This window comes from Diutina rugosa, assembly GCF_008704595.1.
Source record: "Diutina rugosa strain CBS 613 chromosome Unknown scaffold2_size729309, whole genome shotgun sequence".
In the NCBI taxonomy this organism is placed as follows: domain Eukaryota; kingdom Fungi; phylum Ascomycota; class Pichiomycetes; order Serinales; family Debaryomycetaceae; genus Diutina; species Diutina rugosa.
The window spans coordinates 494917-508025 of NW_022995199.1; the positions used below are offsets into that span (position 1 = coordinate 494917).

The window sequence follows — 13109 nt, forward strand, 5'->3', positions numbered from 1 at the left end:
TCTGATGCTAATGTAGCTTTGGTCAATATGGGAGAGTTTGAAACTCTCGTCAATGAGGATTGGGACGATGGTGATCAAAGAGTAATTCTGGTGGACAAGTCGGGAATATCTCGTACGGCTTTGAGGCCCCTGAGATTTGACTTCGACAGAATCTTAACAGAAGTATTGAATCTTACATCAGATCATGCGGTTATTATTGTTCACGGCCTATACGCTCTCCATGACCGACGCCTTCGAAACATTGCTCAACTTAAGGTATATTTACATGGTGATCCGGATACTCGTCTAATCAGGTGGCTTCGTCGGGATGTTGTACTGGGTAAATATCTGCTTGGTCGAGTATTAAACTATTACGTTGAAGGCGCGAAGCAAGAGATGGCAGAGTATGTCATGCCAACGAAGGAGTACGCCGATATCATTTTGCCGGGGGCGGAGGACACTGCTGTCCAATTGATTGTTGATAGCATTGAGCAACAAGTTAGTCACACTTCCAAAGTCAGTACCCCAAGAACCAACATGTTAAGGCGTCGTGAGGGGTCTTTTTTTGACGCTTCTTGAGTGCAGCTACATAATAAATTTATCTGGATGTTGTTGTCTAGATTCCTCACCTACGTCTACATTTGCAAAACCACAGCTGTAAATGCATTTCATATAAACTAATAAATCTCTTAAGATTGCTTGATCATACACCCAACTTCTCGCGTTTCCAACTCCTTAGTGAATCCAGGATACACTTCGAAATTCTTGTCAAATGAAATCACCAGACGCATGACATGCTGAACCTTGTCGTAACTTACCCCCAGCAAAATGAACAAATTTGTCAAATAACCATTAGGAGGCTTTTGTCCTGGACCAAATTCGTCAATAGCATCTTTGACATACTTGGCCACAAGTTTCATTAAAGTATCAATGGGGAACACAACGTCATTGTCACTGATTTTTGGGCCCCACTCCGAGAACAACCCATCAAGAATGACAAAAAATGGAGTCTTGTCTGGGGTTTGTCTAAAATCGGTATACAACTTCTCCAATAATAGTTCCCATCTCTTCAAGATATCATCAGTATTCTTGTAGTCGGAAACATAAAATATCACAAGGCAAAGTTCATAGTAGCCAAGAGCATCCGCATACTGGTTGAAAAGATCCAGGATCAGAAAAATTTTCGAGTGGTACAAAGTGCGGGCCGTAGCATCCCTATTGGGTTTGCTTATACGTTGATCGCTCTCAACGAACTTAACGAGGTCCATCTGGATTGTGGCAATATCGAATAGCTCTGTGACAACCTGTGACAATTCAATCATCTTTTGGCGTAAATTAGGAGGGCAGACGCAATTACAAAAACCATTAGCTCGTGCTAAAAATTCGACACGTTGGGAGAGTTCAATATCAAAGTCCAGAATTGCCAAAAGATAGAGAATCCAAGCGGCATCAAAGAAATTTTCGTGTTTCGCGTAATACATCCACAAGAGGTCCAGCATTTTCAACAGCGAGTGTGATTTTTCAGTAATGAACTCAAGAATCGGCCCTGTTGTCACCTGCAATAAGCGCTCAGGTACACCTTGATCAATGAACCATTGATAAAGAGAAAACTGGAAATCTTTGTCTTTGCAGTTGAAACATAAGTCATATGTTGGGTTTCGCACTTGGTTGATGAAAATCAATGTATCACTATCCAAATCGCTTAGCTTGAGAGCTTTCAGATCAATCTTTGTGAGAACGCCGAACACCAATTGATATAATCGCTTTTTGAATTGGTCATCCTCATCTTTGCTCGAGTTGGGAACCAGACCAACTTTTTGAATAAGCTTCAAAACGAGCTCGACGGCCCCCTGGTAGTACTCAAGATCGACCATTATGTCCACGGTCAGCTCAACATTGTCATACGACAACAGCGCAAATGCCTTTTCGAAGAAGTGTGTAGCATTCAGTAAGCACTTGTCTCGAAGGTCCTGATCACGTGCACCAATCTTTTTAGCCTTAGTCAAATTTTCAATAGCCTTAAAGATGAATACGTCGTCTGCCAGGCAAAACAGTTCGCATTTGCCTTTCAACAGACTTGTTACAACGTCAATCAGACCTCCTCCCATAGCAATTTTTTGATTCACAATATTGCTGAAAAGATCCTTTACCAATTGCTTCACTTCTCTGGTGGGCAATAAGATATCATCGAACGATAAAGTTAATAAGTTGACTTGGGCCGAGATCGACATTCCCTTGAAGACCTCAACAAGCAGCTTGCTGTCACTTTGTTCTTGCTGCTCGTACAACACCATTAGGAATGTGAGTCCTTCCTTAATCAGTTCTAACAGCTTAATTATCAGAGCAAAGGCTATGTGCTCCAGGCGAAGGCAAATCTCCAGATCAAGTTGAAAGGGATCGCCATGAGTCAAGTTGCTTGGAACCAGTAAACCCAGAATTGTGGTAACTCCAGTACTATTGAAAAATTCCAAGAGCGTGACTGTAGTACCAATGAAAAATTCCAATTGCAGTTTGGAGATATTAAGCTTTTCGATCAACAAGTTGTCCAGTTTGATCAGATTTTTCTCCACTGCACCCAGACTAGTCTTTTTGATGTAAGGTAAAGACGAAAAAACAGGTTGAAACCAGAAGTCTCGGAAAACTCTCAGAATAAGGAGACAAGTGCCGTAAAATCTGTCCAGAAGTACGACTTGATCCGCCGTTGGATGCGACAGCAGAGATACCCCTTGAGGAGAAGAATAACCAGTTAATGCTGTCAATTGCAGTAATTGGGGACCATTGAGCGGCATTATAGGCTCCAATAATCTGGCAGGTTCGCCACACAGAGCAAATAGTAACAGAGCTTTTCTTTTAGCAACCTCATTTGTCAACAGACAGGCCAAATACAATAATGTATTACAAGTTTCCTCGAAGCCATTCTCGCCAATGAAAGCTTCAATTGAGTCATTCTTGAGCAGCAGCAATACCTTGTTCGAGTGACGGTACTCAAAAATCTTTACCCCCTTGTTTGTGAGAACAGCAAACCGTAATGGGGGCTTCGTGTACTGCGTGGCCATTACGTTGGCAAAACCAACAGGGGGTTGAGCAACTTGTGGGTTAATCATCGAGGAGTTTAATTGAACAACCTCTCTAACGTATGTAGGATCCTCGCCACCACCAATGGAATAAAACTCAGCATCCTCAAGCATCTCATTGTGCTTTTTATAGTACCCAAAATTCGGCGTTGATATGAAGAGTTTGTCAGAGCGCTTCGTACGTTTCACTGCAATGAATATTCCTGGGCTTATGACTTTCGCAAGCTTCGTATTTGCTAATACCTTCAGACGATATTGGTTTGATTTTTTCTGCATCTGGGCAGTATGAGTAAGAAATCCCATTTCATTGTTGTTCTCCACCGTCTCTTCACGTGATGGTGGGAATTTGACCAGCAAGACCAGCAATCTCGAACTTGTCACAACCGAATATCCCTGGGAAAGCTTGAAAAAAATACGACAACCCATGGTTGTGGTTGCGATTAACTGTACTGCTTTCAGTTCGATCTTTTCCACGACGTCAATTCCAACAATACCAAATTCTTCAAAAGTTTGAACAACCAGAGTTGGACCATACAAATTTGTGACCATTTTCAAAATTTGCGCCAGATTCAATTTTTCGGTTTCGTGTAAGTCGTTTTTCTGGTTGATCTTGTAAACCCGTAACGTTGATCTATTCAGCAATGTGTAAACAACTTGATAAGACGGTGAAAATTTGAGCAGGATGATGCTTTCAGCACCACCCATGCCGTGATTAGGTACTTCCAATGAGTTGCTCCCCCACATGTTAGAAAATCGAGCTCCCGCACCCAGAAGAAGGCTATCAGTGAGGCAAACCTTTTCACATCGATTCTTGCCAAACCGTGCTTTATTCCAATAATCAATACGCCATATGCTCACAGAATTTTCTTCACAAAAGTAGATGTCGTGTGTGATCGGGTGTACAGCCAATTGATTCACTGAATGACCATGCACCAGCACCAGTAAGTGAGGATCATACAATTCGAGGTTATTATCAGCATTGGTCACAAGATACAAGTGAATGTCGTTGGTGGTGGCCGCCACCAATACATGAGTGATTTCGGGTTTGAATACGCCTGGCTTTGGTGGGACCAATGCCACTTGTAAAATCAGGTGAGACATTTTGTCAATGGTAGTAAATTGCAGCCCATGATTAAAGCTCAGTGGGGGGCATTGATAGTTCCACAATACAAGTCTGTTGTCCATTGCCAACCATACGCGGTTTATTTCACGAAACATGCCCATTTTAAAGTTGGCCTTTGACTGATTGTATTCCTCAAAAAATTTGTCGGGGAGATTCAACGAAAATACCTCCTCGAATCGTGTGAAGTCACCCAACCCCTGATTGTAGGCAAAATTGTAATTGTCGTCCAGATCTTGAGGATTCAATTCACCGACATACAAATCGTTGGGGGTCATCATATCAATATTGGTCATATCAGATATGTACTTTCCTCCAAGTTGAAGTGGCGACAAAGCAGAAAACCCCGGAACCTGAATTTTGTAGCTCACTTGCTTAGGGTTGAGATCAGGTCTGGGTACAAATCGCCTGGGCGTAGGATGACTGGGGTTCAGCGACATCGCGAGACTCTTAGAGTGCCCGTTCGCCGAAGCTGATGACACATTAGTCAGCCGGCTCGCCATGAACTGCGGCAGCTCGGATGTTGCCGACTTGAGCGAAAGTGTCGGTTTGATATATCGACTATCGCTTGAGCCAAACATGAGGCTACTTGTTGATGCGAATGTTGTGAGATGAGTGCGGCAAGAAAAGTGCGCGAGTAAGAGCGCTGTACGTCATTTCCTACAACCTGAGGCTCCAAAATTCTGTACTGGTGTGATTAAATGCTATTGTCACAATTATTCACTTCTTCAAGTTTTTGCCTGAGGGTATATGCTGAATCATGACAATAATTGCTTCATTTGATGTAACTTTATCAACCATCCTCAATAAACTGTTTCAATTGATTCAATAGAAATTTGATCATGGCTTTGAGAAATTGCTTCGTCGAAGAAGCAGTAGTTTTACTTTTGCAATTGAAAGCTTACATTTGTGACGTGCAAGAAAGGCAGGATTGTTGGGATTTTGATTGCGTGGGGAAATGAATTTTCCATTGAAGCTTTCTACGCTGGTTTGGGTCGGTAGTGTGGCAGTCGTAATAAGATAGAATTTACTGGGAATTCGATCCTCCGGCAATGGTTAATTACGTGACAAGTGATAGCTACGCCCTCATTCCGGTGCAATATGCCAGATTTACGTAGTAAGGGGAATCTACACTTAAGCATTACGATTGTACTTCACTAGGGGATCAATAAACCTTTCAGTAGCCTTCTATATTTTTCTATTCCATTATACTCCCTTTTAACTTGAGCCTAGCCTAACTTTTCTCGTCAGAGAACCCTCTTTTGATATCACATCGAGAATCTGTCGAAGGACAATCTTACTAACTTTCATGGAGGCAGACTTGAGTTTCCGTATTTAACCCCTGAGAACTCAACAGAATTCTAAACAGAGCATGTAACACTCTAGTAGGACAGGAGGACGGTCTGCGAACTACATCTCAAATTGACGTCGGGATGTTACGAATCCACAGAAATTGAACAATTTTGAAGATTTGTTCATCACTAGTGTGCGAACCCTCCTGTAAGATAAGACGCGTATTATGAATGTGACAAAAATAACGTATAGCTACATCGAGGTACGTTGCCTTCATTTAGCGTTTTGATTGCGATGCACACAGAGTTATTGTTTGAACGAGTGACAACAACAAGTAGTTTTACCGAAGACGAACATGATGAAAGTTGATCCCTTGTAGTAACTTCCATGCGCGAATTTTGTTTTTCGTATCGGAAATACAGTATTGATATTGCAGGGGTCGTTATCAACAGTATAACTAACCATTGCTTAAGGGTTACGAGAGAATGCGAACTTCTTTGCAAGAATGGATAAACTCGGATATTGCGGATGTTGCTTCTAGCTTGTTAGGTAGTGTATGAAATGTAACTTACTACATTCATCAGATAAAACAGTATGAAGGTCGGAAAACATGAATTGGCATTTGCAAAATTCTGCAAGCCCATCGGCAGTCTTCAGCGAGATGATCGTCATAGCGTTCATGAATTCACTTCGTGTTGAGCCAATCCTGAATTAATAAAAAGTGCAAGGGGCTTTCTTTGCCAATTTACGAGCACCAGAGGTGACGCAAAGCGCAGTGGACTCAACCTCACAAATAGTTTAACATCGACCGTGATGAAAAGATACTTTCCTGACGTAACTTAGGCAATGCTAGGATATTATACACCGCCTTCTGCATACATGATTTCTGGTAGAGGGTTTCTCAGGTGCAGCTGCTGATTATTGGACACCCTTCAGGTACTGTTTTCGGAAGCCGTCCGTGAACTAACACATATTTAAGCCATTATGCTTTCGTTAATGCCATATTATCGATGCGATGAGGCGGGATCTGCTTGAGATATATAGTTGCTCTCCACAGGGGTTGAATATGCAGCTTACACTCGTCATTGAGAACGATGATCGAATGGTAAATCCTTTTGAAGAGACATGGGGAAATTGCAGTACGCACAATGCTGCTGCCTAGAGAGACTGTTGTTGTCAGTAAAGTTTCCGTTCCTCTTTCATGTACTGCGACGTTATTCCATACTTCTGCAGGAGCTGATCGGCGATTTCACCTACCAGTGTCATAAACTTCTATTCAAAAGTAGAGGCTTGCCATAGCAGAGCCGAACTGTACATTGTACGACGAATATCATCTTGTTTAGTTTCACAGAGACAGACATGAACATTTGCGATTAATCAGCTATGACAAGGCCCACACATTCGAAATTGACTAACTCTCTTCGTAAGTGGCACTGATTGTCGTCACCATGAACCTGTCTATTGCGCCAAATGATGTTCCATCGATTTTTCCGAATGCATGGACCAATAGTCGTTTATGTATTCCGTCGCCCAACCTTCTCGAGCCACCATGCTGCCTCACTAGCCGCAAGCAATTTCAGGTTTCAATTTCAGTTAAGAAAGTTTGATACAAATAAGTAAGCCCGTAGGGAGAACTAGCTCATGAGCATGACAACATTCCTCGATGTAAACGTAAGAGAATAAGATTATGTTTAAGGCTTTCCAAGTCGGATCCTCGAAGGGATGGAAGGAGGTGCTGGAGATGTATTATTAGAAATATGTCAAGATGCTTCAACAGTGTCGGCATGTGCGGGGGGCTCAGGAGGTTTAATAGGATGCAACTTCTCAGCCTCGGGTTTAGCTAGTAGAGCTGTACCAAGGATTCGAATAACTAAGTTACATCGTGGCGGGGTATACAATAAGCTAAGCGCTCGCAGATGCCACTAACAGGAAGCCACTAATTGCGCAACATTCCGTCGAAGGGGGTGCGTCCAGGCAAACAACAGCGTGCAAGAAAACGCTGATTCGAGTCGCACGTATGGAGTTGTTCTCAAGAATAATTCTCCTTGATTTATTGATCAGTATTAATGAATGAAGTTGCCATGTGCTCTCGTATTCGGTGAAAGCCCAAGGCTCATCGTTTATTTGCGTTAGGGACCCCGACGACGCGCTTATACCCTTCTGCGCATGGGCGAATGTGTGCCGGAAATGTGAAGGTTGAAAACAAATGAGGACCTTCATGATTCCATCCACATTTGACTTGTGAAGTTGTAGTAAAGCTGACCTGACATATTATCCCGGTACGCATTCGTCAAAATCCCTATGGTCTTCCAAAGTTACCGAAATGGACGCACCGGTGGCGGTGGGCAACTTATGTCTGCACCCGTCTCAGCTGACATTCTCTATGCAGGCCATACATTGTAATTCTCGCAATCTACACCTCCCACTTAAATACGACCTACATCCCCCGATACATGATTTGAGGTTTCTCCAACAGAGCCATAGCAGCTGACAAATGACACATAGCCTGGTGGCGTTCTCACGCACCGAGATATCCACACCTGACTCGACGCGGACAGCGCTGGCGCTTCTCCATCCGTATTCTCCAAATCTTATGCTGCCCATAATCCCCAAGTTGACCCCAAAGATGGTAACTCTGACCCCGATTGCTTTCGGATACCACCCCGATACCCAAGAAATTCTGGAACGGTTGCAGCAAATGATGTCACAAGTGTTGGAGCTGAAGGCATCGCAGCAAGGTGACATCGCTAAAGTTCACCGCAATTTACAAACGCTCAATGAAAAAGTTGATCAACTTACCAAAGTAGCTCTGCCACCCCCGCAACAACTGGTGATGTCCCTCAAAAACAGTGATACCATTTACGTGGAAGAGTTATACTGCCTGGAGCTCGATTACGACGTTGACCGTGAACTGAGCATCCCGGACTATTTGTATATGGAAAGCGATCCACGTACAGCGCTCTTTATTGAAGAATTTAGCGACGATGAGAACGAAGACTCGAGCCAACCGCCGGGTGTCCTTCTGCGCGAACCACTCGCTTACTGGGATATTGACGACGAATTAGATGATGGCTACGTAAGTCATCTTGACGATGATTTCATTTTTGGGTAATGGTTAATAGGTATACACATTCTTAATACAACTTTAATGATTTATCACATGATTGTTGCCAAATCTGGATTGTTTATGTGAATGTGTACATTTGCGCCAAATTGGGCTGATAGGGCAGTGAGACCCGGGTAACACGACGCGACGAGAGTGCCACCGACGATGGCAACGATTACACTCGACTGATAGATGGTACTGGTTTATAAAAGGCTCAATCAGACTTAGGGATGGGCTCATAAAATCTTCCATTGCCGTTGCCGCGGATTTCCCCACACGGTACCAAGTTTTACCCCTACCGGTATTATGCACATCTCATGCGAGACGTACCTCAGCCGTCAGCTTATCTGAACGTGATTAAGACGAGGCCAGTATAAAAGTCGCATTACTTGTGGTTGAGTTCAAACGTTTTGACTTCTATGAATGCTCCAAAGCTCACAGCGATCCTTGATCAAGGCGTCCAAGGATTCATCAATAAACTTGAGCAGGTGATCCTTCTGCGTATGACTGTGATAGCTGCCGATTCGGGTGTTTCGAATCTTGCCGAGCTGGTGGCCACTATCCAGAACGAGAATGATGAATTGAAGCAGAGTCTTGGTCAACTCAGATCCCAAGTAGCGTCCCTCACTCGCGACGTGCCTTCTGAATACAACTACCTTCACAAATGCTACCCCGGATTGTCCATCGGGTACGCACCATCCAATTATGAGGGCGCCGAACCTGCTCCTGCTACTATAGATGTTGCTGTTATAATCAATTCCACTCTGGAACCCTTGGTAATGGACAAAGTTCTTCGGATTCAGCAAGCGTTCGTCACCAATCGAGTGAAATTCGAATACTGGGGGGAAGCTGCTAGTCGGTTTCTTGGCGACAGTTTATTAAACACATATTTGCAAATTTCCTCGCCCACTTGGAAGGATTTTGTTGATACTGTCTATTGCGAACCTTTGTTACGCCAATATAATTGGCAACGACTTATCCAATGGGATAGCATGTGGCCTCGATCTCAGCAACTGGTCATACAATATTTCAAACAACTCTTCAACTTATGTGAGCAACTTCGTGAGCCTGGGCATCTAGAGCATCAGAAGCTTCGAGTCGCTCTGGTTTTGCTGACATACTTTGCTGACCGCATTGCTGACGTCGTCTTTGAAGATATTACTACTTTGAGTGAGCTTCAAGCCATGGTTCTTGGCCGATTCAACGTTCATGACAAGTTTCCTGGGGAAGTATCAACGTTGAAGAAATCCATCCATAAATACGTGAAAGTTGCTGAAAATGAAGATGGTCTGGCAGTGTATCGCAAAGACTCAATGGGGCTCAGTGCTAAACCCAGCATGGCTAGCATTAAGCTGATGTCGCTGCTGGGAACGCTTCACGTAGACATTCATGGAAGCCCAACGAGAATACGAAATCCAGTCAGTTTCTGAAAGAATGAAATGGGAGAGTAACGAATCTGTAGCATTTGGGTTTTTGAGAATTCCAGTAAGCTAGGTTTTATGGCGTTTACGTTGAATGTAGTAATTGCGACAAGATTGTATTTTACCTTTCGATAACGGAGATATTTGAAAACGAGCACGATTGTGTAGTTGAGGTTCGACTCGTAAAGGGGACGAGAGTACCCTCGCTTTCTTCACATTCTCATCTGAAAATCAGGCTTCCGCAAGCATTGCGCATTCATTCCGTTCATTCCCGAAACGATACAATTTTGTAACCACCTCAAGCGGTCTTTTCACGTTGCGTCAATTTCCAAGAGCCAAAATACGCTTCAGAGCATGACTCGTAGACTACATCTCATTGTATTATGGTGCACTATGAATTGCGACTGTTACCACAATTTTTTGATCTTCACATTTCGATGGTTGAAATACATCCATTTGTGAAGCATTGTGCTGCACTGCTCGTGGACACGTCAACAGTGTTCAGTGACATGTAATTTTTTAACACCACCCTGCAGCGCGCAAGCCAAATTTCTGTACCGAATACAATCCTTAAATATCAATGTGGTGGCGACTCTCTAAGAGATACAAGCTAGCATTGTTTCTGGTGGCAGTTGGTACGTTGATCGTACTTTTGTTGTCACAAGTTTTGAGGCCAACCCGAAAACCAAAATGGAAGGCGGTCGAGCCTATTACACGTTACCTAGGAGTGCAGGACGTCAATGACTCTGTTATACGCCAAATTCTCAACGAAAAGTATCCTTCTGTCTACCAAAATGATACAATATTGACCGATACAGTTTACGATGACATGTTCCTGTCCAATAAGCATTTCTTGGCTTCGCTCCTGTGGCCCATGGCTGATCGATGTAATTACTATTTCGATCAAGTGCTAAAACAAAACAGTGACACCAACCAACCTCTTATTGATGGCCACAGACCCTTTAAGTACGAAAAGATCGCTATGTTTGGTTGGGAAGCGTTTTATAAAGAGTTCAAACAACGTCGCTGGAACGACGAAAAGCGAAGAATTTTGGAAGAGCTTAGGGAAAAACGTAAACAGGAGCTCGAAAATGAAGGCGAATATGACGAAGACATGGAGTTCTCGGAAGAAGAAGTTGGCTTCAAAGATGACATGGTAAAGCTTGATGAAGAGCAAGTTGAGCATGACATAAAGGAGCTCTACGATGCCACTCGCAAGATCATTGATCATGATCATGAGACTTTAAGGAAGTTTCTATCACACTCTCGTGTGTTCAATAAGTGCTTCTTGCAAATGTCGAAGCCCCACCAAGATGACAACATCAAGTTCGTCAAGAGTCAAGAAGACTTTGCCTCGGAGTGGCGTTCTCGTCAAACCCATCCTAAACATCATCGATGGGAACTGTGTCGAGAGTTGGAGCGAATAATATACCCATGGTTAACTGGGGTGTCGCCAACTGTAACAGAGTTGACAACCGGCAAAGTTCAACAGCTTGAAACGAATCAGCACGATTGTTGGCTCGGTCAATGGCGTAATCGCTTACGCCGTCGAGGCATCGTTCTCACGATTTCAAATACACATGTGGATGATACTGTCAAGCTTATCGCATTACTTCAAGAGCATAAGAACGAATTGCCAATCGAAATAATCTATCGTGAAGATCAACTTGGTGACGTGGAGAAGGAAAAGTTGACGAAGGCCGCTAAAAAATGGAATCAATCTATTTGGATGGTCGATATTACAAAATGTGTGGCTGATAATTATGTTGAGAAGTTTGATGGATTTGGGTACAAATTGCTTGCCGTTTTATTTAACACATTTTCAGAAATAATGTTGATGGACGCCGATACCGTACTTATACAACCTCCGGTCTATTTCTTCGACATGAAGAAGTATACTCAACTGGGAACTCTTTTTTTCAAGGACAGGGCGAATGTCGAATTCCGCTTACACGAAGACATTCCGTGGTTCAACTTCTTATTTCCCTCACAAGCCGACGAAGCTGTGTTCAATATCAAACAAGTGACGGAACATACTACCCAGCGAATGTTCTTCACTGATCGTTTCAATCACTATATGGAAAGTGGCGTTGTTCTTATTGATAGATCGCAGCACTTTGACCAACCACTCATCATGGCTGTCTTGTTTTGGTTTCATCTGATAAAATACAGGGTTTATGGCGATAAAGAACTTTTTTGGCTCAGTATGGCGATGATGGGTGATGAGCGTTATGAATTCAACAATCATCATGCTGCGGCGATCGGTAAGATCACACCAAAGAAGGAGTATAAAGTTAAGGCGAATGAAATTTGCCTGAACCACCCAGGCCATATATCTGATGAAGACGATCACAGCTTGCTCTGGTTCAATTCTGGATTCCAGCATTGTGGTATGCTGAAATATGTCAATTTCGAAAAAGAGTTCGGTCGCAAACTTCGCTACACCGATATAAAGAATGTCGATCTATTTAGAGAGTTCATGACTCTGAGACTCGAAATTGAGTCCGCTATAATTCCTCCTTATCGTCAATTGATTGCGAATAATGACAAGGGTGAACCAAACCGTGCGTGGTCGCATATGAAAGAGTATTGTGATGAGTATACTTGGTGCGGGTATGACATAATTGGTGGCAGCGATAATCCTGATCACCACGGATACATCGTAAATTTCTATCCTGCAGAGCAGGATCGCTTTAGACAATTAGGTGATGTTTGGATTCAGGCATCATTATAAATAGAGTTATATACCGTTTATTTAATGATTTCTATCATACCAAATTTGTGTTATATAGCGGATAAATCCAACCCGTCACACGACGGCGTTGAGGTCCGAAAAGCCGCGCGATCCTTGAGCAACACTTAGCAATACTCCACCCAGATGCCACTGTACGCTAATTCAACCCAAATTCTGAATCGGATGTTCCGCAACCTGCGGTTCATGATTCTTGGTGTATTGGCATGTATGTTGTTCATTTTACTTCTCACAGGGTTCAGTGCACATCAAAATGTGGGTCACAAATTGAAAGAGTACTGGGGCGATTCTACAGCTTCCGAGAGTGTAAGCTCGAAACACCAGACCGAAGCACAGCAGGACGCCGAGTTGACAGGAGTGTGAA

General features: G+C 43.2%; 5 protein-coding genes across 5 annotated transcripts; 4 read left to right on the forward strand and 1 right to left on the reverse strand. All coding sequences in view use genetic code 12, as the record gives it.

Moving 5' to 3' along the window:
- Positions 1 to 27: 27 nt before the first annotated feature.
- Positions 28 to 558, forward strand: DIURU_004972 (putative uridine kinase; the record flags this gene model as incomplete). Its single annotated transcript, XM_034157902.1, has 1 exon — positions 28 to 558. One exon carries the CDS (start codon positions 28 to 30, stop codon positions 556 to 558), a length of 531 nt encoding a protein of 176 aa, XP_034010374.1.
- Positions 559 to 668: 110 nt separating this feature from the next.
- On the reverse strand, positions 669 to 4754 carry DIURU_004973 (uncharacterized protein; the record flags this gene model as incomplete). Its single annotated transcript, XM_034157903.1, has 1 exon — positions 669 to 4754. The coding sequence occupies one exon, from the start codon at positions 4752 to 4754 to the stop codon at positions 669 to 671; it is 4086 nt and encodes a 1361-aa protein (XP_034010375.1).
- A 3338-nt stretch (positions 4755 to 8092) lies between these two features.
- DIURU_004974 (uncharacterized protein) lies at positions 8093 to 8578 on the forward strand (the record flags this gene model as incomplete). Its single annotated transcript, XM_034157904.1, has 1 exon — positions 8093 to 8578. One exon carries the CDS (start codon positions 8093 to 8095, stop codon positions 8576 to 8578), a length of 486 nt encoding a protein of 161 aa, XP_034010376.1.
- Positions 8579 to 8991: 413 nt separating this feature from the next.
- Positions 8992 to 10002, forward strand: DIURU_004975 (uncharacterized protein; the record flags this gene model as incomplete). The annotated part of the gene is made up of 1 exon (XM_034157905.1): positions 8992 to 10002. The coding sequence occupies one exon, from the start codon at positions 8992 to 8994 to the stop codon at positions 10000 to 10002; it is 1011 nt and encodes a 336-aa protein (XP_034010377.1).
- A 571-nt stretch (positions 10003 to 10573) lies between these two features.
- Positions 10574 to 13108, forward strand: DIURU_004976 (alpha-mannosyltransferase; the record flags this gene model as incomplete). The annotated part of the gene is made up of 2 exons (XM_034157906.1): positions 10574 to 12606; positions 12988 to 13108. The coding sequence occupies 2 exons, from the start codon at positions 10574 to 10576 to the stop codon at positions 13106 to 13108; spliced, it is 2154 nt and encodes a 717-aa protein (XP_034010378.1).
- Between the last annotated feature and the right edge of the window lies 1 nt (position 13109).